The sequence below is a fragment of the Podarcis tiliguerta genome (genome assembly GCF_965153285.1).
Source record: "Podarcis tiliguerta genome assembly, chromosome: 5".
Taxonomy (NCBI): Eukaryota; Metazoa; Chordata; class Lepidosauria; order Squamata; family Lacertidae; genus Podarcis; species Podarcis tiliguerta.
Genome location: NC_139538.1, coordinates 6,527,011 through 6,552,464, shown reverse-complemented (window position 1 = coordinate 6,552,464; position 25,454 = coordinate 6,527,011). Strand labels below are relative to the sequence as shown.

At 43.0% G+C, this 25,454-nt stretch overlaps 1 protein-coding gene and 1 long non-coding RNA gene across 12 annotated transcripts in view; one reads left to right on the top strand and one right to left on the bottom strand.

The window, feature by feature from the left end:
* Positions 1-25,454, top strand: part of LOC310678313 (cytochrome P450 2J2-like) — a 159,981-nt gene that overhangs the window by 43,060 nt on the left and 91,467 nt on the right. For 5 of the 11 annotated variants that reach the window (XM_083442129.1, XM_083442125.1, XM_083442123.1 and 2 more), the window contains exons 6-7: positions 6,993-7,155; positions 13,426-13,575. In XM_083442129.1, the coding sequence (XP_083298255.1) occupies positions 6,993-7,155; positions 13,426-13,575 (313 nt within the window). Of the gene's footprint in view, positions 1-6,992; positions 7,156-13,425; positions 13,576-13,777; positions 13,939-15,285; positions 15,463-17,263; positions 17,406-18,470; positions 18,659-19,133; positions 19,276-20,246; positions 21,014-25,454 lie in introns of those variants that run through there. The other 6 variants (XM_083442126.1, XM_083442130.1, XM_083442120.1 and 3 more) reach the window with 3 other exon arrangements.
* Positions 24,438-25,454, bottom strand: part of LOC310678493 — a 157,294-nt gene continuing 156,277 nt past the window's right edge. Inside the window, exon 3 of the long non-coding RNA XR_014511774.1 lies at positions 24,438-24,518. This is a non-coding gene — a long non-coding RNA (uncharacterized lncRNA). The remainder of the gene's footprint in view (positions 24,519-25,454) is intronic.

Below are 25,454 nucleotides of genomic sequence, written 5' to 3'. Positions count from 1 at the left end.
TCACAGTCTCTTGGGAGTTCAATGTGCCTGATATAAAGCACACTTCGTCACATCTGTGTGACACATCTTAAAATGATTATAGCATTTGATAGTACTAGTGTTTGATTGTATCACATTCCAAGGCTACTTACAAATGGTGTTACACCCATTGTTGCTTATTTGTTTTTAATAACTGAGCATATAAAAACAGACAATACTGCTGATGTCTTTGATGAAAGCAAAAGCTCCTTAGAGAAAGAGAGTTGAACCTGACCAGGCAACCTAGAAAAAATTAAGGAGAAAGAGACAGCAAGAGAAGGATGGAGGAATGGGCACTTTTGATTGCTCTGCTGGTGGCTCTTCTGATTCTGCACTACCTGAAACAGCTCTGGTCACGCAGGCATTATCCTCCAGGACTTCTCCAGCTTCCTCTCACTGGAGCCATATGGAGGTTTGGATTCAAGATGGATGAAAATGCTCTTATTCAGGTACTTATTGCTTAGTAATAACTCAGTCTGATGCCAGCAATTGTTTTATCTATTTCCCCCAACAATTGTGATATTTCAGCTTCAACGATGGCATGGGTTAAAATGGTAAATGCCGTAAGCCTCCGTTGTCAGAAGCTGTAAGCAATACAAATAATAGTAATAATGTAAATAGTATTATTATTAATATTGCAAAGCACAAAACCATATAAAAGTTGAAAATACGCATTAAAAACTACAGATCAAAAATATTTATTGTATACTGTTAAACTGAGGAAGGAGGAGAGAACACCCTCAAAGGAAGAATGCTTTATGAAAATCTTGGAATATGCAGAGATGGCAGAAAATTGATAAAAGATACAAATTTAGAATCTTTTAAAGAAGATTAGAAAACCTTTCCGGTCTATATAAAAAGTTATTTCCCATATGCAAAGACCACAGCGGGGTTTAAACTGTAAGAAAACAGCAGAATATATTAAGAAACATGTTAGAGAGGATCAAATTAGATAAGATGGAACTTTAAAATGCAATAGTATGTAATTCGAGTTATAAACATTGATATTGGGTGAGTGGGAAATCACTTGTTTTGTTGAATTGGAATATAGTGGTACCTCGGGTTAAGTACTTAATTTGTTCCGGAGGTCCGTTCTTTCTTTTTTTAAAAAAATTATTTTTATTAAATTTCCAGTTAACAAACGAATCATATTATATTAATTCCAAATTATACCAATACATAAGAAACTCCAAATATTTAGCCGAATTTTAAATTTTTCGGGGGGGTACCCATGCTTCGAGTTCAGAAAGGGTCCAATCATCTCATATTTCTGCTGCTTTGATGTTCACAACTCCCATCTTTCCATCTCTTTGTTGTTATCCTTTACAAATCCCGTCTTCCAATTTTCTTGCTGTTATCATTTTTCTTCTTAATAACCTCTGCGTTATCTCCACAAGCGAGTTGAAGCAAACATTATTATAGTCCTGTGTGGATTTTCACGCTGATCCAAAAGTCCTATTCAAACGGCAGGCGCCATTTCAGCAGTTCCCATAAAATACAGCCTAAGTGTCTGCTCATGAACTTTCCCAGACCAGTTTCTCCATAAATCAGCCTTTCCAGGTGAGTTCTTGCCAAATCAAACATAGAATTCAGATATGATAACAGAACAGTGGCTCCCTCCCCCTTTGACTGTAAATCTTGCAACAAAGTCAGTCTCATAATGGCGGTTCCCAATTAGAACTGCGTCATCCAAAAGCCTTTTGTTACCTTTCCAGATCTTCCGCAAAACAGAGCCTTTAGTTGATAATTTTATTTCCACACAGTTTATTTTCCCATCTCACTTGCTATCAGTCATGTGGTGGTTCTTCTTGGGGAGGGGTTCTCAGTGGTCGATTTAATTAGCAATCAGTACACCCTTTCCTTCTCTCGAAACATGTGCATTTACTCTTCTCCAATTATTTATCTTGAGCAATGCAACTAGGATCACAATCAGAAGTAGCGTCCAGGAGATCCAAAGACTCACTCAAGGGCTTTCCATCCAGTGGTCCCACCCCCTCCTTCTTTTGAACTCGGGGGTGATTTATTGGTAACTGCGGACGAGGCAGCATTTTCCCATCCCTTGGGAAAACTCGGGAGGCTAATTTACTCCCATCATTAGCCTCTTAACCTGTCCGTTCTTACCCTGAAACTGTTCTTAACCTGAAGCACCACTTTAGCTAATGGGGCCTCCTGCTGCTGCCGCGCCGCCACAGCACGATTTCTGTTCTCATCCTGAAGCAAAGTTCTTAACCCGAGGTACTATTTCTAGGTTAGCAGAGTCTGTAACCTGAAGCGTATTTAACCTGAAGTGTGTGGAACCCAAGGTACCACTGTATAATTGTTGAGTAACAAATGTAACTTTCTATATGGAAAATTTCTATATTCCAATTGTTTTGTTAATTGGAACATTATTATTATTATCATCATTATTATTATTAACCACCCAATAATACGCCCCCACAGAAAAAAATCAGATTTTAAAAGGGCATAGGGTGCCAATGAAATCAACCAAAGGCCTAGTGAAAAAGGAAGGTTTTGCCAGGTGAACTTCCCTGGCGAGAGAATTCCACAGATGGGGAGTCACTGCAGAGCAGGCCCATTCTTCTGTTGCTACCCTCTGGACCTCTTATGGAGGAGGAACACAAGGAAGGGCCTCAGAAGATGATTCCAGGGTGTGGGTAAGATCATATCGAAAGAGGCGGTCCTTGAAGTATTGTGGTCCTGAGCCATTTAAGGCTTTCTAGGTCAAAACCAGCACTTTGAATTGGGTCCAGAAACTAATTGGTAGCTGGTGCAGCCAGACCAGGAGCGATGTAATTTGCTCTTGTTCCGGTGAGCAACCTGGCCGCTGAATTCTGTTGTTTGTTTGTTTTTTTAAAAAAATGATATTTATTAAAAGTTTTATAATTACAGAAGAAAAGGAAAAAGAGAGAGAGAAAAAACGATATATATATATATAGACAAAAGAGGAAAAAAGAAAAAGTAAAAAATAGAAAATTTAAAAAAATACATCAAACAGCAAAAAGAAAACAATACCTCCACCCAACCAGAGAAGAAACACAAACATTTAAAAACACATCCTTTTTTCACATCTCTATCCTTCAATGACTTATTTCCTCGACCTCCACCCACCTCCCTTTTTTGTATTCCAGTTAATAATTAAGTCAGCAAATCCTTTCCATCTTTCGCCGTTTGCCATCTTTTAATTATCTTAATCTATTTTAACCTTATCAAAAACTTAAAATTTATCTATACTTCAATCTAATAATAATAAAAAAACTTTAAATCTTAAACCCTTAAATCCTAAAATCTTAAATCCTTATCATATTTCAACTAAAGTCATAAAAGTTCATTCCACCATCTCCCAACATTCCTTAATTATACAATATTATACTGAATAATGATTTTAAAATTTCCAATCTTCTTCCACCGTCTCTTCTCCCTGGTGTCGGATTTTGTCAGTCATTTCTATCAGTTCAATATAGTTCATCAACCTGGTGCTCTTCTGTCCGAGGCTCTTAACTCTTCTCCCTGTCCTGTCTGCAAGTTTCTTTTAGTGCCAAAAATTAAGTCCCAAAGGGCTTCCTTCTTAGCAGCTCCTTGGTCCCATCTCAGCAAATTTGCCCATACTCCATATTCAAAGTTGTAATCCAGAAAATGTTCCAGGGCATACTCCACAGGCCCTTTGAGAGTGAAGAACTCCACTTTTCCAGTCTCTCCCTCAGTGCCTCCCTCCATCAGAAGATCTGCCCGCCTTCCCTTCTTCAGTACAAACGGGGCACCGTCTCTCTGATTTTGACTCTCAAACTCCATCACCTCAGAATTCAACTTATGTCCATTAATTTGTTTCTGTGGGTCCAAGGCCTCCACTTGAGTTTCTTGGGATGCAGAAACAATTTGTTCCATCTTCTTCTCCTGAACTTGTCGTTTCAAGATTGGTTCCTGAGTCACATCCCGAATGGTTCCTGTTAAAATGTTCACATTTTGTTCCAAATCCAATACATTTTGTCCCAAAGTGTCCTTTTTTTTTTACCGTCAAGTCCGTTTTCTCATGTAATTGTTCCAACAGAGCATTTATTTTTTCAAGTGCATTCACTAGAGCTTCTTGTTTTCCCATTCTTATCCAGAAACTTTCCAAGGTCGCTTCTTTCCCAACCCTTGGTTCTTTAGTGGAAAGTTCCACTTCGCAGTTACAAGTTGCAACAGTTTCAGAAGCTCCCTCTATAGGCAACAGTTTCTGTTTGTATCTGTTCTTGTTATTCCAAATCAAAATCCAGTATCAAAGTTACTATTCAGCTTTTCTCCTTTTTAAGTACCACAAGGACAATGCAAAAATAATATACATCTCTTATTCAACCGTCCATCAGGATGTATTCCATTCCCAGTTATTAATTTTCTCAGAATAAAATTTTTTGACAGCCCGATCCCAGGCTCGAAACAGTGGTAAATTCTCTCGTCTCCCTCACTCTCCCGCAGGTTTAAACCATCCACAAAAGATCCCCCCCTCTTCTCCTGCTTCCAGGGGGGTATTTGATGTCTTAAATAGTGAAAATTTAATACTTTACAGAGTACTTTTCCCAGGCTTTAGCTTGCGACGTCTTTGCTTTGATCTGTTTACAAAACGGAAGGCGTACTTCCTGTTTAGACTTTCACGTTCAAATGCCAAATTTAGATGTTTAAATAGTCCAATTTTCTGTTTACTTACGAATATTTGCTTAAAGTCCAAATGTCCACAGGAAAAGTCGGTGCTTTCTGGCAACAGCAATGCAGCTTCACTCCTTGAAAAAAGCGGTTGATTCGATGTACCGCGCCACTCACCCCACGTCGGTACGGAGCCCCAAAACCGGGTCTCCCCGCGAGTAGGGGAGGCGCAAAGGGTACCTGCGGAATCCCAGGTCCACGAGCTTCTTCCGCTTGTGGTTTTTAGCGGGTCTCCGCCTCGCCGTGGCGGTCAGACCCTGATTTCCAAGGAGCGGATTCCTCTGAGACGGAGGAAATCCGCCATTAACCAGAAGCGCCAACCCGGAAGCCCCTGGCCGCTGAATTCTGCACTAGCTGAAGTTTCCAAACTGTCTTCAGAGGCAGCCCTATGTATAACACATTGCAAGTAATCTTACCTTGAGGTTACCAAGGTTAAGAAATGTAACTTTCTATATGAAAAAAGAATAAAATATTATTACAGAAAAAAGACAGACCACAGCATTCATTCACAGCAGCCTCTCAACAGGTACTAACCTCCATGCCCTATTCAATCTTTTTCACTCAAACCAGAAGCACTTATAAAAAACAAATTATAAACTAAAATAACAAAATCTTCTTAAAGGATCTCTGCGGTAAACTAGGGTTGCCATTTTTTAGGAAATTGTTGAGCTTTCTCTATTGGGTTGCCGTTCATCTGGGTGTTCCCTGACATTTTGCCGATTCCTGTCAGGACATCTCAGGAATTTTCCTGATGTATGGCAATCTTACAGTAAGTGCTAATCTCCAGTAAATACCCCCACCAATAATACAAGACCAGGGCTGTGAAATCAGCTTCAGAGAGTCATTTAGAAAGCTGTGAAACTGATGGCACTGGGAAAGGAAGTCTTGCTACCACTTGCAAATTGAAAATACAACAACATTTTATGTTGCCTTGTGTTTCCCCCTGATTTCACATAGCTACCGATGCTGCCATTATCCTACTTTGTATGGTTTTGTGCTTTTCAGTATTAATCAGAATCTTGCCCCTTTATATTAGTTTTAAAGTGTGTTGTTCATAGCTGCTGGTTGAAGGGCACTTATCTCCAAAACACATTGTGTACCACAAGAAGCTGAATAATAAAACAGCTTATTACAGTATGTTCTTGATCTTGTCTTCCTTTTGTTCTATTGCATTTTGCAACATGGCCTAGAACAGGTATGTCCAACTTTCAAGAGGTTGAGATCTAAACCCACTATAAAAAAACTGGCAGTGATCTACCAAATTTGTTGAGCTTTTTTAGGGAGCCAAAGTTCTTGAGCTTTCAGGAGTGTTCGGGGGGCCCCAAGATCTACCACAGACACACTGCGATCTTCTAGTAGATCACGATCTACCTGTTGGACATCCCTGGCCTAGAATGCTGTGTACTTCTCCCCTTCCAACAGACGGAAGGGCAACTAGTTCAATTGGCAATGAAGCAGGAGCACATCAGCCTTTCTCAGCAGCAGCTCACGTGTAACCAGAGAAGACAAGAGACAAACAGAACAGGCACCTTTCCATGGCCTCCTCCACAAGCATTAACTCTTTGTCAGACCATAATTTATTTTGTTTGTTTGTTTGTTTCTAAAATACAATTATGAGCTCTAAAAATACAAAATTACTCAACCATCGGATATGAACTTTTAAAACATTGGAATTGGTAATATTCTCTAGCCCAGACATGTATCATCTTAACTCCTTGCCATATATTTGCATGGTGGTGATGCTCCTGCTGTGACCCACAGTTGTTCTGAAACCTGACCTAGGACTCTAGCCCAGCCTATGCCAACCTGGTGCCCTCCAGATGTTTTGGACTACAATGCCCATCTGCCCCAACCACCATGGCCAATAGTCAGGGATGGTGGGAGTGCTAGTTCAAAAGCATCTGGTGGGCTACAGGTTCCACATCGCTGCACACACAAAGATTGTGGCAAGATCATTTTCTGGCAATGATTTGTGCATCTTCTTTTCTGCCGCAGGAGGGCTGGTTACTATGAAGTGTCTCTGCTGCTCTGATCCTAGGCAGAGGCAACATGGGTAGGAGGGAGTAAAACAAATGGGTTGGAATTATGGGAGGGAGGAAGAAAGGAAGGGGAGGAGGAGGAGGAGGAGGAGGAGGAGGAGGAGGAGGAGGAGGGGAAAAGATGATAGCAAGAGAACTGCACATAGTGAGACACTGCAGAGGTGAGGGAGGATGACGTTCTCGTATTAAGTTGAAATCTCCAACTGCATTTTTTGAACACTTCATTCTTCTCTTCTCTTTTGACCCAAATGGTAGCTGGGAAAGCAACATGGAAATATTTACACCATATGGTTTGGACATCTACCCGTTGTAGTACTGTCTGGATTCCAAGCAGTGAAAGAAGCACTCATTGACCACTCTGAAGAATTAGACGAGCGACCAGAGACTCCTTTCCTTAGGACTCTGACAAAAGGAAAGGGTAAGTAGTGAAGAATAAGAATTTCTACTGGTATTTTCCCAAGATGAAACTTTTAAAGGGCTGTCCAGAAAAACAGAACAAAGGTTCTCTATTACTGCTGCACACAATGGGAAATGCATTACCTAGGAGCTAGGACCTAGGGGCTGAGGTCATTCAGAGTGGCTCGTCCTCATGCTATCAAATGAGACATTCATTTGGGTGCATGAAAACCTGGCTTTAGCACATGTGAAGATTTGATTGATTATGACATCTCTAAGAAACAGAACACACTGCTTCTCTCAACAAGCTCTTCCAACATGTTTTGGGCATGGACTCATGTGGCAAATATAACATGTGAACTTTGCAATCACATAGTTACTATCATCATTATACATTATGAATTGCTTCTTGCATGTATGTCTCAAGGCAACTTACAGAGATATAAAAACAGTTTAAACTATGAATAATCATAGTTTAGAAGTCCCGGGTCCTAAGTAAGTCAGATTATCCTCCACCAGGGCCAGGGCCTTCTCAGTGATGGCTCCGACCTGGTGGAATGCTCTGTCCCATGAGACCACGGCCCTGCAGGATTTAACTTCCTTCCACAGGGCCTGTAAGACAGAGCTATTCTGCCTGGCTTTCAATTTGAATTTAGCCTGGTCTTTTATTCCCCTTCCTCCCCTCCCCTCCCCTTTTTATGAAGACTACCTGCTCTGGGATCCCACAGCTAATTCTCCCCTGGTCTCCTCTCTGGCCCAAATAGGACTAATTTAGCCAGCTAGCCTTGGTGATCATCTAATGTTTATTGGCTGGATTTCCCCCCTAAATTGATTTTTGAATTCTGAATTTATTGTTATTCATGTTTTATACTGTATTTTATGCTGTTTTTTGTTGCATCAATTGTTTTATATTTGTTGTTAGCCACCCTGAGCCCAGTTTTCTGAACTGGGAAGGGTGGGGTATAATTAAAAAACTATTATTATTATTTATTACAAAAGGTTTTAAAACAGTACAAAAACCAACAACAACTAAATATGGGTTAAAACAATAAAGGTATACACCTATAGAAGTGACCAAAGAAGAATATATCCACCATTGATGCATTATGTCTTGTCAAAAATATGGTGCAGAATTCACCCTCAGTAAAAAACCCAAACCTATCTAGCTGGACCAGTAGAAGTAGTAACTGGTTGACACCACACATTATATCCTTAAAAACAGTGTCAAAAAATTGGCTGAATTGGGTTTGTTTGGTTTTCCATACTTTTTATTGAAACTTTTCAGAAATGCTAACTAAGCAAACAAACAAAAAAAGTAAAAGAGAGAAAGAAATGCCAAGCCCTGTCTCAAAGTTAGATCTTAACTCTTGTCTCACACAGAAGGGAGTGGACCCTCCCAGCTCTCACCTGGGTGCTTCCCTTTCTTCCCCCAGTCTCCCACCCTGGGAGATCTTTCCTTCTCTGCCTCTCACACAGGGTCTTTCACCAGCCAGCTATCACCTTCAAGTGTGTACCCAATAGTCCTCCTCCATTCCAGTATGGTGACTTTATTTCAAAAAAAAATTCCAACCATTCCTCCATGTTTTTTTTTATAAAAAACAAATTCTTCATTTCTATTTAAACAGGAATCTCTGCACTGTAGTCATATACTGTGGTACCTCAGGTTAAGTATTTAATTCCTTCCGGAGGTCCGTACTTAACCTGAAACTGTTCTTAACCTGAAGAACCACTTTAGCTAATGGGGCCTCCTGCTGCTGCCGCGCCAAAATAGCCCGATTTCTGTTCTCATCCTGAAGCAAAGTTCTTAACCTGAAGCACTATTTTTGGGTTAGCGGAGTCTGTAACCTGAAGCGTATGTAACCTGAAGTGTATGTAACCTGAGGTACCACTGTACAATATTAAAAAATAACCCATCGTTATTTACTTGTTGTATATTCATTATTTTACACCCAGTTTTATATCTTGTGATCCCATTTCCTGTAGGCAGTGATTTTCCCTTTCCCTTACTGACTTCTGATTAGTAGAGTCCTTTGCGGTTAAGGAGCCAACTACTAGGATTCTGAAACCCTCTGAGAAACCCTTCCTAAGATAGGATGCTGCACTTCCGTCCGGATGGATAGACAAGTGGTTGAGGAGAGGAGAAAGCTGAATTTGAGAAAATGCTAGACCCAGAAGGACTTTATCGATGGTTCCCTGCTGTGGGGGTTCGTCTGGAACTAGAGTGGTGGAAGCCTCGACCTCCCCGAAAGAGCTGCTTCCCTTTGTAACACACTGTGGCTGGGTGAGCCCCTGCACATCTGTCACACTCGTGCGGGTACTTACAAGACTGCCTTTGGCATTGCCCTTTATTGAATTACCCGCACACCTTACGTTTTAAATCCTTTCTAAGGTCCAGCTTTCCAGAGCGATACACCTCTGATGGCTTCTTCTCGACATAAAGAGCGTAAGCCATTCTGACTCATCACCGGCTGATGAGGTGCCTGATTCTGGAAGCTAGACCCTGGGCTGCTTATTCTGCAAAGAACTAGAAGAACTGGAAGCCACCGGGTTATTGATACGGGCCGGCAGCCTCCACGCAGGCGCCCCGATGCGGTTCTGAAAGTCAGTCGTCACCGAGCAAGCCCGAGACCTTTGTTTGCACAGCCGCCGTTCCTGACTGAGGGCTTGGGCCTGCACCTGGGTAGTTTAAAGGCTGGCCACTGGTTTGCGAAACAAGGAAGTAAGAAACGCAAGGCAAATAGAACTAAAGAATAGCTAAGAGAAAGCGCTGCTCATAGTCAACAATGAATGATCTGAAGGCATTGAGGAAATGCGAAATGGGTTTGGGTTTATTATTATGACGGTCGCCAGCTGCAGTGTGTGCTGGTGCTGCATCCGTGCGCTTCCTCTTGGGTGCCATGAGCTGCTCTGTGCACTAGTAAAATGCGCCTACTATTTATTTTGTCACTAATTATTTTATTTTAAATTTAATTTTCATTTATTTATTTATTTATTTAATATTATTAATTTTTATTTATTATTATTATTATTATTATTATTTTATATATAGTTATAATTATTTATTATTATTATTATTATTATTATTATTATTATTATTATTATTTATTTTTCAATTTTATTTTATTTTATTATTTTATTTTATTATTGTTGTTGGCATTTTATTATTGTTTAGGCAAATAGAACTAAAGAATAGCTAAGAGAAAGCGCTGCTCATAGTCAACAATGAATGATCTGAAGGCATTGAGGAAATGCGAAATGGGTTTGGGTTTATTATTATGACGGTCGCCAGCTGCAGTGTGTGCTGGTGCTGCACCCGTGCGCTTCCTCTTGGGTGCCATGAGCTGCTCTGTGCACTAGTAAAATGCGCCTACTATTTATTTTGTCACTAATTATTTTATTTTAAATTTAATTTTCATTTATTTATTTATTTATTTATTTATTTATTAAATATTATTAATTTTTATTTTTTATTATTATTATTATTATTATTATTATATATATAGTTATAATTATTTATTATTATTATTATTATTTATTTATTTATTTTTCAATTTTATTTTATTTTATTATTTTATTTTATTATTGTTGTTGTTATTTTAATTAGTATTAATATCACCAATCAATTAATAACTTGACTGTAATTAAATGTTAGTATACAATTATTGTGCATCAATAAAGTTCGGAGCACGGTTGATGAATTAACTATTAATCAATAGTATCTCAATTAATAGCCAATGGATTTATAGCTATGAGTAGGAATTACTATTATCAATTGCTCCGCGTAAATGCTGACAAAATGAACAAGCTATACGTCACTTAACTGCACCGCTTGTATTTATTTATATTTATTAAATCACAACCCAGCAAGAGTTCAAGCAGCAGTGCTCAGCTACATATTAGCACCAAGGAACAATCCCATACACAAAGCAACCCCAACTGCAGACAGACAGAATTAGAAGATAATTGTCTACAATAAAAAGTTGCCCCTTTTAAATGATAGGCAAATCTAGGTGCAAAGCAATGCCAAGTAATCAAACAGAATTGAAAATAACTGCTTACAAGGAGATGCTCAGAAGCTGCAGCCAAAATAAGAGAACAGGAAAGCAATAAGATTCCACACCAGCGGCCCTGCTGGAGAAACTTTATCAAACAAAGGAAACTTTGCCAAACAAAGAAAAGTAAATCTTTGCCCACAAGGTCGGCTCAAGACCAGTTGAGGGAAATAAGGGTGCTTAAACAGACAAAAGACTGTAATTGGTCTAACTGCTGGTTAGTTAAACTGACAATGCAACTAGAGCTGCTGAACTGCCAGGTGCATAAAGACAATGCCTCCCAAAATGCTGGTCACTCAGAGAGCAATCAAGCCTGCCCCAGCAGTTGAAAAACCTGTCTGGCAACTGTGGTTACTCAGGCAAGAAGCAAAGGAAACTCCAAAGACCAATGTATCTCCTGAAAGGGGTGGGGTGTAGGGAGGGAGGAGGGGTGGAGGGCGGAGAAGGAAAGTGTGTGTGTGGGGGGGAGAGTTGGGAGGGAGGAGGGGTGGAGGGAAAATGAACATGCCGGGCAAGGAAAATCTTTTTGAAGAAGAGGAAAAATAGCTGTCCTTTACAGTGAGCCAAAATGAAGTGGAAATATAAACCGTGGATTAACCATAAGCCGTAACCTTTTTTGTTGTTGTTGTTGTTGTTTAAAAGTGGTTTTCTTTAGGGAGCCTGTACTGGCAAGTGAAGCCAATGACAAGAACCAGGCAAAGGCACACCTTCAAAGGTTCTAAACGTATGAACGTGCCGTGCTGAGGAATGGTTCCCTGATCAGAAACCCTGAATTGTCCACCCCAAGCCCTGCCTTATTTCTATCCCCCAAACATCAAGCGAAGGGGGGGGGGGTGGCTTAGAGAAACCAAGAGGGGTGAGGTTTAAGCACACAGTCTTTCCCAAGCCCCGGCAGCCTTTAAAATTTACAGGGGGCTCCCGAATTAAGTGGTACCAATGGAAGGGATGGCAGGGTAAATTAAACCCACGCTAGAAGAGTAATAAATCAATAAATGGCAGGCACAAACACACGCTGCAAGCACACACAACTTAAAATTAGAGAGGAGCAGGAAAAGGAACCCTGAGGATCATCTAGTCCAACCCAGGCAATGCAGAAATATTCAGCTGTCCCATACAGGGATCAAACTTGCAACCTTGGCATTATCAGCACCATGCGGTCACCCAGACCAGCCATGCAATTGGACAGGCAAGGGCAATAGAGGGGAAATGTACAAGCACCCTGGCCAAAAATTAAAATAAAACGCACAGCTACCAAGGCAGAGGCAGGGAAGAAAAGCGAGGAGACAAGGGAGAAAGAAAGACGGAGCCACACTCACACTCAGACCTCACCAGGGGCATGTGCTGGGCAAGGGAACAAGCTGCAGCTTAAGAAAGGTAATTTGCACTTAGACCGCACAAACAAATCAAGCACCAGGAGTGGGGGGAAATGGAAGGTTAAATGTAGGTTTTTACATGGAAAAGAGGACACAGCAAGGCAAACCTGGATGCCTGGATTTTTAAAAGCAGTAAAGCAGTGAGCGCACGCAAGCCTCCTAAAGTTAAAAGGCAAGCCAGGAACCAGGCAGCCTCCACACACAGACCCCCCCAACTCCAAACCTCGTGGCTCTTCCCTGTGATGACTGTGCTGACTCCTAGCTGATGACTCTCGACGGGATGAAGAGGAATGAGGCCGAGGGGAGGGCTGGTGCCTGATTGGGTGCCGGCCGGTGGGTGTGGCGCCAGCCAGGTGAACTAGGGAGGCAGGGGGCAGTTGCCCCCTGCTAGGGGCGGCGCTCGGGCTCCCGCCCACAACCACTCCCCTCTCTTCCAGGGAGGAGAGTCTTTTCCATCCTAATTTAGCAAGAGAGAAAGAAAAAAGCTCCTTCCATTTCCACCACTTCCATTCTTTTCCCAATAGCATCACCAGAAGCTTGATAGATAGAAGTGAAATTTGATCATGATGGCCTTCCATGGAAAGATCTAAACTTGTTGACATCACACTGTATCAGATACCAGTTTTCTCTTCAAAATCAAAACGGTAGAGCTGTCGAGAAATCTCACTTTTTGCTGATACTGTAAAGTGAGCATGCCTGTGACGTCATTCTGAGCGTCTGCGCATGTGCGAGCAGCAAAACCCTGAAGTAACCTGTTCCTTTACTTCCGGGTCGCCTTGGGAGGCAACCTGAAAAGATTTAAGATTTAACCCAAAGCGACTTTAACCCGAGGTACGATTGTTGTTATTTCTAACTGATTTTCCATAGGTATTGCATTATCAAATGGTCACACCTGGAGGCAACAGAGACGCTTTGTTGTAGTCACTCTGCGGAAGCTGTGGCGGGAAAAGAAAGGCATGGAGCAGCAAGTAGCAGAGGAGGCCCATCAGCTCGTGGAGGCTTTTGCACGTTCAAAGGGTATGTGATGCTAAGTGATGGTGCTGAGCTGGCATATGGAGATATATTTGTGTCCTACCTCTGTCCATTTTAGAAAGGAATGTGATATGCTTTTCTTGGTTCCTAATGGAGATCCCAGCAGTTTCTCTTGGCCACCATGAAACTCCACTCTCAGTATGAACTGGACCCGCTGAGCTAACATTAGTATAATTTTATTTTGCAGGACAGCCACTTGACCCCTCCATGCCCATTACTACTTCAGTCTCCAACGTGATATGTGCTGTGGCTTTTGGGCACCGATTTGCTCTTGAAGATGAACGGTTCCAGAAGCTGATAGAAGCCATAGAATTTATCCTACGATTTGTATGTAGCTTTGGTTATGCTGTGAGTAGTCATTTCCATTCCTGCCAAATGGCTTTAATACCTCCCAAGGGCTTTAATACCACAAATCAATATTCTGATAGAGGGTTGGGGAAGTGAGATCAGGTTTAAATTGATCTGAGATAAGGGCCACTTACTATCTCATGGGACGCGGGTGGCTCTGTGGGTAAAAGCCTCAGCGCCTAGGGCTTGCCGATCGAAAGGTCGGCGGTTTGAATCCCCGCGGCGGGGTGCGCTCCCGTTGCTCGGTCCCAGTGCCTGCCAACCTAGCATTTCGAAAGCACCCCCGGGGGCAAGTAGATAAATAGGGACCGCTTACTTGCGGGAAGGTAAACGGCGTCCGTGTGCGGCTCTGGCTCGCCAGATGCAGCTTGTCACGCTGGCCATGTGACCCAGATGTGTCTCTGGACAGCGCTGGCCCCCGGCCTCTTGAGTGAGATGGGCGCACAACCCTAGAGTCTGTCAAAACTGGCCCGTACGGGCAGCGGTACCTTTACCTTTACTCTCTCATAGCCTGATCCATTGCTCATGATTATCATTGAGATAAAAAACACACCAAAACCCCCATAAAAAACAACAAAAGAAGACTTTGTCCACCACAGGAGACTCTTTAGAGGGAAGATGGGACAAAAATGGGAAAATGACCTTGAGAACAGGTCATCTAGAGCCCACGAAAGGGAACAGAGGTGAACAAAATAATTTTCTCAAGAAGGGAATTACATAGTTTTGTTGCCATCATAGAAAACTAAATGTGTCTACTCTATACCCATCTAGCAGTGGCAATCATGGTGAGGGCCTGTAGCCACCACTTGCCTGGAATTTTTTTTTTAATGAAAGAGAGACCAGCAACTCAAGCACTATCGCTATTGCTGAGGAAAGCAGCCCCCTTCTGTATGATCAACTAAACCCTTTCCTCAAATTTAAGTTCAGTTCTCCACATTTCTACATCCATTCCTAATATGTAAAAAAAAAAAAGTACTCATGAAACTTACTTGAATTCCCCCCATCCCTATTCCCCACCCACCCCCACCTACCACAAAAGGGCACTAACTTGTTCCAGGAGGGGTCCTGTGATTCTGCCCAGTTTTGGAATGATGCCTGGGAGCTGGAAAAATATTTTGAGCCATACTTTTCTTTCACATTTTCAGCTAGGGATAATTCACAGAATCCAATCATTGTGGGATTCCAGAGAAGCTATAGACACCTTCCTTCTTCTTGGTGAGACTCAAACTAATATGTTAGCCCTGAAGAATAATGCAGATCATGTTTTATAAGTGCAATTCCAAAGCACAAATGGTTTGAACAAGCTTCCTCATGGTAATGGCAGCATTTCTGCTATCTTTCCTATAGCTTTATGAACTTCTCCCATGGCTCATGAAACATCTCCCAGGGCCCCACAAGAAGGTTTTCTCCTGCGTGGAGATGGTCCGTTCATTTGCAAAGGAGGAGGTAGAGAAGCATAAGGAGAATCAGTCTCTGTATGAGCCACAGGATCTCATTGATTTCTATCTACTTCAGATGGAGAAAGTAAGTATCTGCTTGAAGCGGAATGCTGCTCATCCAAGGAATCATTATATTCCATGTTATGAGTGAACAGGGAGAGGAGCTGAGGGAAGTCTGGGGGGTGGGGGTGGGAGGGCTGGTTTTCTTTTCGGGGAGGGGAAAATAGGGGGGAATGAGGATGATATGTTTTTGATTAATTGTTATGATGAAATCTTTAATAAAAAAAATAAATATAAGTGAATACTAATCTCTTGCCAGGACACCAATATCTCTCTCTGCCCCCCCCAATTCCCTCATAGTCATTTTAATTGCTAAAGTGAGTTGACATCCTTCCATAGGCATCTACTAAAATAGCTAGGAAAGGATAGATATTTTCATGTACAAATGTGAATGCAAATGAGTATCTGCTTCAAAACTGTAGGCAGCTCATTCAAGTAATCATTATATTCCCTGTTATATGTGAATACTTATCCCTTGCCTGGAAACCAGTACAGTGGTACCTTGGTTCTCAAACTTAATCCGTTCCAGAAGTCTGTTCCAAAATCAAAGTGTTCCAAAACTGAGGCATGCTTTCCCATAGAAAGTAATGGAAAACGAATTAATCCATTCCAGACTTTTATAAACAACCCCTAAAACAGCAATTTAACGTGATTTTTTCTATCTAATGAGGCCATTGATCCATAAAATGAAAGCAGTAATCACTGTACTGTACTATAAAATAAATAAAACAGTATTGTGTATGATAACAATTAAAATTAAAATTCTTTCTTACCTGCGCTGATGATAGTCATTGTTTGGATGGTGGATTTTTATCCATTTCCGTAGTCACACAATCAATCAACCATAAAATGAAGAACAAGCTACAGTCACAAAAATGAAAAAGCCACAGAAACAAAAACGCAAAAAATAGCAAAAAGAAAAGCACCAAATATAAGCTCCAAATATCACCTCATGACACTTCAATCGGAAATGGAAGGCTTTGATTACAATGGGGGGGGGGGGACAAATTAGCAGCGCAACAGTGAAAATGGAAGCTCAGGAGCACATTCAGCTTCCGAAGCAAAGTTCGTAAACCGAAACATTAACTTCCAGGTTTGCAGCATTCAAGTTCCAAGTTGTTCGGGAACTAAGCTGTTCGAAAACCGAGGTACCAGTGTATCTATTTTTCTGAATCTCAGTTGAAAATCGCATTGAGTTCCCTCCAAATATTTCTCATAGTCAATTTAGTTGCTCAAGTGGGTTGACATCCATCCATAAGCAAATATAGAAATGTCTAGGAAATGTGAGTGTAAAGGAGTGGAAACTTAAGTGTATTATGGGGTCTTCCTTTGGAGCAGTCTTTGCAGTAAGGCTCTGTTCTGATGGCATGAGTTGTCATGGCAACCGGTAAATTCTTATCTGCTGCAGCTTTTATCCACCTTTACAGCCGTTGTAACATACCGCTTGTTATCACCCACCTGTTCTGCCGTTGATGTCTTCTTGGGTCATTCTTTGTCTAGCTCCTCCCCTTTGACCTTACCACCTTGGGTGACCCTGCTGGGAGTACGAGATTCCCAATGGCTTCCGCCACAAGGGTCATAGGAATGTGGAAGCCCACTCACCACGAAAAGGTGATGATCCAGCGAGTGAGGGCATCAACAGTAAGGGGGGGGGGTGGCAGCAGCTTCCCATTTCACCTTAGGCACTATAAGAGGACACCCCACCTCTCATGAAGCATGTGTGGCCACCCTGGTATGGTAATAAGTGGGGGAAGGAAGATAAAGTGCTGAAGGACAGAAGGTAATGCATGTAAATGACATGTCACTTTCCCCATTTTCAACACCAGAGCAGGAATGACCCAGAGTCCACCTATGATGAAGAAAACTTGGCCCAGTGCATTTTTGACCTCTTTGTAGCGGGGTCTGACACATCTACGTGTTCTCTGAAATGGGCACTTCTCCTCCTGGCAAGTCATCCAGATATCCAAGGTGAGAGAGGAGAGCCAGGGCTTCTCTTGACCACTAGGGTGGAGCATAGTTCTTTAAAGGTTTCATAAGGAAGCCTACAATAGTAGGGTTGGAAGGGACCTCAGGGGTCTTCTAATACAACCCCCTGCAATGCAGGAATCAACACATCCCCCCCTCCAGTTTGATAGCATACCACAGCCTGTTTTGTTATGCAAATCTGCTAGCAGTTTCTTTATGCAGCAAATGTACAAGAATGCCCCTGCTGTGAGATAAGTGACTGAGCCTCATTCCTGCCTCTCCTTGCTCCATTATATGAGGGATGTGGGTGGCACTGTGGTCTAAAACACTGAGCCTCTAGGGATTGCTGATTAGAAGGTTGGCAGTTTGAATCCATAAGACAGATACGCTCCTGTTGCTCTGTCCCAGCTTCTGCCAACGTAGCAGTTTGAAAGAATGCCAGTGTAATGGTAGTGCATGCTGTGGGAAGCATGGTAGTGCTGCTGTGGGAAGGTAATCAGCATTTCTGTGTGCTCTGGCACTCATCATGGTGTCCAGTTGTGCCAGAAGTGGTTTAGTCATGCTGGCCACATGACCCTGAATGCTGTCTGTGGATAAACTCCACCTCCCTAGGCCTGAAAGCGAGATGAGCGAAGCACCCCCATAGTCTCCTTTGATTGGACTTAACCATCCAGGGGTCCTTTACCTTTACCTTTATATGAGTGACGCTAGACAAAGATCAGGTGAGGAAATGAGTATTAGTGAAACCAAGTAGGAAATATTGAGGGCTGGGGGTGAATAATGAATACATGACAGCCTTTGATCCCAGCCCTTCAGCAAATCCAGCCAGCTCTGGTAACCAGAAACAACTGCGATGAGCTTCACTTTCAGCCTTTTCACACCTGGGATCTAGAGTGGGGAAGAACCATGTACACAGACGAGCTCTTTGGAGGACCAGGTGACCTAAAAATGCAAGAAACTGGGACTCATTCACAGAGATTTATGGAATATGTTCAAGGGAATTAAATGTCCATCTGAAATAAAATGCAGTATTCACAATAAAACTTCTGTTTCCATCATTCTCTTCAGATAAAATGCACAAGGAAATAGAAGATGTCATACGTTCTGCTCACTCAATCTGCTATCAAGACAAGAAGAAACTGCCCTACACTAATGCTGTGATTCATGAAATACAGCGCTTTAAACTTGCCGCTTTTTTTGGGTTCCCTAGGCAATGTACAAAGGATTTCAAGCTGCGTGGTTTTCTCATTCCCAAGGTATAACAGTGTGATACAGCTGCACTCCTGTAGCCCAAGAGCAAAAAGCAGCAGAAGGTTTCATATTGAGAGATGCTGCCAGGCATACAGGAACTTCCTGTCTAGTCAGAAATCTGAAGGACAAGAGCAGGAGCTCCATCTGCAGACATGTTTCACCATTGGCAAGTGCCATTCCATGGGGCAATTGTGGCAGGGGAGGAGCCTGAAGTATCCAGAGGTCTCACCTGGGTTGTGAGCTTTCATTTTAAAAGAGGTGGCGGAAAGCCCTCTTGTGTTCCTGCCTGTACAGAAAGTTTTTACAGTGATGAATACAAAGCCACCCACCAAAATAATAATAATAATAATAATAATAATAATAATAATAATAATAATAATTCAGATCAGTCTCTGCAATGATTAGTCTTGGGATAGTGTGGGACAATAAAAAAAAGTATTGATATGAATGCATTCCAAGTCACTTGTTTCTTATTTGCAGGGGACTATTATTGTTCCCGATCTGCGCTCTGTTCTTCTTGATCCAACACGATGGGAGACACCTGCAAAGTTCAACCCAAATCATTTTTTGGACAAGGATGGACAATTCGTGAACAGAGAAGAATATCTGCCATTTGGTGCAGGTAAACACAGAAGACCAAGCTACGTTGTGATCTGTAGATGTGCTTACTGGTCTGCTTCCAGGAAATGACATCAGCAGCAGCACCTGAGGGAGTGGGCACTGCTGGTCAGCAGAATGGGGCAAGGCACTGGCAAGTTAAGGGGATCTCTGGGTTGGTGGCTTGGGACCCACACATGCACATACACTTATGTGGTCTCCATCTGCACCTCCCTACATTTGCCACCCCTGCCCTGTCCCTGAGAGAGGCAGCACTGCCAGCACCAGGATAGTGCTGTTCCCTGTCACACATCACCACTGCAAGCCACCCAACTTCTCTTCAGGCAGCAATGCTAGTTCCTACCAAGGTGAAGTAAACCTGGCAGGAGAGTTTGCTCCATGGTCTTAACCACTTTCTGCATTGCTGCATTGGGCACTTGACCAAAGTTTTCCTTTCATTTTTAAAAATCAAGTTTTATTAAAAAGCTTAATACATAAGACACAATAAAAATCATACTAATCTAAAAGGGAAATAGAAAAAAGATTAGGAAAGAAAAAATAGAAAAGAAATAAAGGAAATTACAAGGTCCTCTATCAAAATTAAATCTTCACCCTTATTCTGCACACAGAAAAGTGAGCCCTCCCAGTTCTCACTGGGAGCTAGACCCTCTTACACTGGCTTCTAGCCCTGGGAGATGCTCTCTGCCCTGCCCCTCCCACAGGACCCTTCATTTTCTATCCATCCTCTTCCTGAATGTATCTTCCTTGATATGAGATAGGGAACTTCAAATTACAGAATAAAATATAAGTATAACAAGAAGAAAGGAAGGTTAGCACTGACCAGGCTAGAAAACTGACAGCAGCCTTGATGTTTTCCCTATCCTAACTATGTCTATTTTGCCAAAGTGTTATGCAGAATGCTTATAGCTACAAAGCAATGAACATGGGAAAGTAAATTATTGCTCACTTGCTGCCTTCTTCTTGTCTCCTCCTCAGGGGCTCGCATATGTTTGGGAATGCAGATGGCAAAGATCGAAATATTCATCTTCCTGACCAGCCTGCTGAGGGCATTCAGTTTTCAGCTGCCAGAAGGAGTCAAAGAGCTCAATCAAGAGGCTATAATAGGGATTATAGCACATCCCCATCCGTATAAACTCTGTGCAGTTCCCCGCTGCAACACATAAGAAAATAGGAAAATATTAGGGGCTGCACCCCTGCTTCCTGCACTCGGTGACCCCTTGGCCACTCCTGACACATGAACCCCCTAGCATTTCCCCTTCTCTTCCCATCTCATCCCATGCAGCTACTGAGGTCTCTTTTCACTTTTGCAGCTCCATTTCTGAAGCCACTTCTCTCTTATTTTCTGCAGCTCTGCTTTGCATCTGTTTTCCCCTTCACCCCATCTCCTCCTTTTCTTTTGGCCCTTTCATGCCCCTGCTTTCATCTTCATTCCTCTCCTAATGCCTCCTTACTCCCTCCTTTTTGACAACTTTCCTTTGCATCCCCATTCTTACTCTTGCTCCCATTTCTCCTCCCCCTCCACTTCCTTTCCCCAAATATCCCTTACACACACATTCCCACACCTCCTCCTCTCTTCCTCTTCTGCAGCCCCCTTCTAACACCCCCCATGATATGTTATTGTATCTTTAAGATGAGTAGACTCCTAAGAGCAAGGCTATCAGCTTCTCCAGTTGAAGAATGTTCAGTTTCTTTGATGGATACTGTACATGTGTGCTTGTTAATAAAATATCTCTTCTAAATCACTACATTGAACCCGGACCCCGGAACCCGGACCACGCAAGGTATCAGGAGTGAAATAGGTTGTGTGGAGGCACTATGCAATATTTGAAGGCTTCACATCCTTTATCACAGTTAAGGAAGGGAAGGGGGAGAAGTTTGAAACAGACGTTCCCCTGACTTCCACTAGCCTTTCCTTCAATGGCAGAATTTGAGTAAAATGGAGATGGTGGAAAACTGAGATAACTGTGGCTTTAGGAATAATGGAGGGATGGAGGAACACTGAGCAATTGGTGTGTTTGTATGTGTATGTGTGTTTGTATATATAACATTTTAACAAGGAGAAACAGCAGAGATGGGTACGGAAGCAACCACCCAAAAGCTAAGAAAACAGAAGAATGAAATGGAAAGTGGAATTAAAGAGGACAAAGAGACTTTGGAAAACAATACGGATGAAAGATTGCCAGAACAGAAGGATGAAATGGTGGAGCTGGAGGCAACAGATGGTGTAATGAAGAAGTCCTTCACAAAAGGTGACTAGAGGACTGAAACAGCCAATGGCGGTGTTGTGATGTTGGAGGAGTGGAAGGAAGCCACAGATGAAGAGATGAAGAGACATCCATTAGATGTTGGGGGCTCCTACTCCTTTTAACTTTTTAAACTTTTTAATCTTTTAACCCTCTTCTTATCAAAAGTTTGGCACCCTGGGGTTTTATAGTAGACAACTTGTGAAGTTGGCACTGTAAATTAGATCTAACGAAGTCGAACAGCTTAACAGCCACTGCCCAGCCTATTTCAAGGACTCATAACTCCAAACGATTTAATTAATCTTCTGAACTTTTTCCGAACTGACTCTGACTCAGACTTTGACTCGGCGTGTTAAATGAACTAAGGGAGGTGAAACTGTGTTGCAGGAGTGTTCCGCTTGTGCTTGCCTCTGCCCTCTTGGCTTGTGGGCCCAACTGTGCTGTGTGCCTGCTCTGTCTTCCCAGTTGTGGGTCCGGCTGTCCTGCATGCCAGCGGCGCTCCTGGACTGAGACAGACTGGTTGAGTGCTCGGCATGGAGCCTGGGTCAAGATATATTACTCTGCAGATGACTCAATTGAAAGGCACCTAGGGAAGCCAGAGAGGGGGGTTCCACCCTCAGGAGGCCAGAGACTCTAAAGCCACAGGGCTGGCAGCTGGTTGTAGCAGAGGAGAGGGATCATCCTGTGGCCCTGAGAGCACCAGCTGTGGGGGAAACCAGAGGACTCCTGATGCCAAGAGGAACACTTTCTCTGCCACTACAAGTGGTTGTTCAGGTTGGCAGATTCAGAGATCATTCAGAGATCATTCGAGTAGACTCGAGCTGGCGCGTGATGCTACAAGAACTTCGTCTGTTACAAGAACCGTTTTTCTTTTCTTTTCTTTCCCCCCTCCCCCCTTCCTTTGCCATTTGTTTTAGTTTTTTATAGTTCATTGTTCCTTGGTAATATTTAAGTTTTGCTTGCTTACTGTTAGATGTTTGATTTTTGTACTCCTGCTATTTAGGTGTTTTTTCTTCCCTTAATGTACGTTATATGGTAGTTCTGTTTAGCTGTGGAATGTATTGTACTGTATTGTACTGTATTGTATTGTTCTTTTTTTCTCTTCTCCCCCCCCCCTTTCTTTTCTATTTTACTTCTTCTTTCTAAGTGTTGGAAAAGCAATAAATATTACTTTTTTAAAAAAGTTTTTTGTTCTCCTGCTATTTAGGTGTTTTTTCTTCCCTTAATGTACGTTATATGGCAGTTCTGTTTAGCTGTGGAATGTTTTGGGGTTTATTATTTAATTTAATTTATTGGTTTGTTTAATATTATAATAGTAGGCTGACAAAGAATATAATAGTTTCATACAATCAGAGAGGTAGCTGATGTGTAGCTGGTTTGTTCTACTCAACTAATTAGAGTTATCGAGTTGTTGATACTATAAACAGAATAACTAGGCTGGGAAAGAATAACATCAATTGCCATCTATTGGAGGCTAGTATGAGGCTTGGGATTGCTACCGTGGAGGGGCGAGGGAGGTATGGTGGTGGGGGCAGATGTTATAGGCGAAGGGGATCGAGATACGGATATGCTCGTACCCCTTCCAATCTGCGCCCCATCCCGAGGGACGAGGGTAGGGTGAGCAAGGATTACTCACCTCCATCACTGGTGCTGTGCAATGCCAGGTCTATAGGCAAAAAGACCACCACCCTGCGAGATTTCTTTACCTCGCAGGGGGTCGACCTGGCTTGTGTATTGGAGACCTGGGTGCATGAAGGGGAAACAGTTACCTTACGAGAGATGGTGACCCCGGGTTTCTCCGTCCTCCACCAGTCGCAGACTGTGGGCCGGGGGGGGGGGTGGCATTATTAATCCGGGAAGATTGTTCTTTCAGGGCTCTACCATCGCCATCGATCCCCGGCATCGAATGTGTTGGCTTAGTGTGGGGCTCCGAGGTGAGCTTGGCTGTCTGGCTGGTGTACCGGCCACCTAGCACACCAGCAGCCAACCTGTCAGGCCTACTGGAGGCAGTGGCCGGCTGGGCCATGGAGTTCCCTAACCTATTGGTATTGGGGGACTTCAACATCCATCCTGATGCCACTCCCTCCTCATAGGCTCTGGACCTGGTGTCTTCCATGGCAACACTAGGGCTCTCCGAGTTTGTTTCGGGCCCACACATCAAGCAGGCCACACGCCAGATTTGATCTTTGGCGTAGGTATAGATGTGATCATGTCTCCTTCGATGAAGGTGCCATGGTCTGATCACTACTCTCTGAAAGCCAGGATTGACTTTCCACCCCCACCCTGCTTAGGTGGCGAGCTGATCTGGGCTCACCCGCAGAGGCTGATGGACCCTGAGTGATTACAGTACTAATATTTCTGCTCTAAGTCGGTTTCTAAGAAGCACTGTCCTTGTCCTTCTCCACTGATGGTACTCTAACGTGGAGTCAGAAGAACTTTCCACCCACAACCCATCCCAACAACCAGATTTAAAAGGATTAAGAAGACCTGTGCCATTCCAGAAGGCCTGTAGCTGGCCCACACTACCAAATCAACATGGCAAGTTACAGTAGGATCTGATCTATAGGATGCAAGGCCAACGGGTTCAGGTTGTGTCCTTCAGAGCAGGAGAAATCAAGCTTGCTCCCTCTTCCAAGTGACAGCCCTGGAGATATTTGAAGGTGGCTCTCATATCTCCTCTCAGTCTCCACTTCTCCAGGATAAGGATGGGCAGATATTTCTATCTTGGCCTGCAACCCTTTAAGCAGAAATGCTAGAAATCGACCTTGGAATTTTAAGCAAGCAAAGACTCTTTGCATCTTTCCTCATGCCCTGCTCAGAATCAGTCTATAATTTCAAAGATATTCAGTTGGATGGGTCAGAGGGAAGAGGGAATTTAGAGTATAAGCTGTCATGTCAGAACCCTCTCTTGGGCTCAAGGGAGAGAAACATATTGCACTCATGAATTTATATGTAAATCATGCTTGTTGTTTAACTGTTGCCAGCCTGACAAATAAAGATTTATCTTCACTGTAATGGTTCTAGGGATTGCTTGTGCGTAAGTTGCCTTTACTCCTGGCTAGGTTGCGTGGTTGAACCCTTTTCTGACAGGGCAGCCTCTATTCCGTGGCTGCCTCAGTCGCTGGCAGAATCCGTCAGTGGGCGTTTCTTAAACCGCTTCCAACATAAAAGCCGCTTGACGCCCAGTCTCCTCCCCTGTTGCCTGCACGAAAGCTTTCTGCGCAAGGTGGGTGTGGGCAAAGGAGCACTAGTCCCCTCTCCGCTTGTCTCCTGCGAAGAGTCCTGGAGCCACCTCTCCGCTTCCTCTATCTCCTCCCCTTCTCCACTGGTGTTACGCTGATTTCCTTCCCCAGCGTATGGGCTATCCCTCCTCCTACTGGGACCCTCTCCACCATCATCCGGGAGCCCTCTCACCTCCTCCTGCTCCGATGGCAGTTCCCTGACATCCACCTCCCCCCAAGAACCCCCTCCACCCCGGCCCGACCTTCTGACCTACCCTCGTCCCTATCCTCGGCCAACGATGCAGGGAATCCCTAGAAGGAGCTGTCGTCATCCTCCAATGATTCAAAACCTGCTTCCCACCCACCTCGACACCTTTCTGTGGGGTGGGTCCCCCAGTTTGCCTCTTCTTCCTCAGATACCTCCTCTCCCTCCTCTTCGGAGGCAGGGAAACCGACGAAGTCCTCCTCGTCGTCTGTATTTTTTTTATATATATAATATTTTATTAGGTTTTACAATCAATAAACAACAAAAGGAACACAAGCAAACAAAAAAGACAATACGACAACATGTAGACGCAATACAACAAAAGGTATTAAAAGAAAAAGAAATAAAAATATTAAAAACAATCATTATCTCCATATATTTTTTACATTAACTTATTTCTGCGACTTCCCCAGACCTTCCCTCTCTGTATTCCAGATCTTATATTCTGACAGTA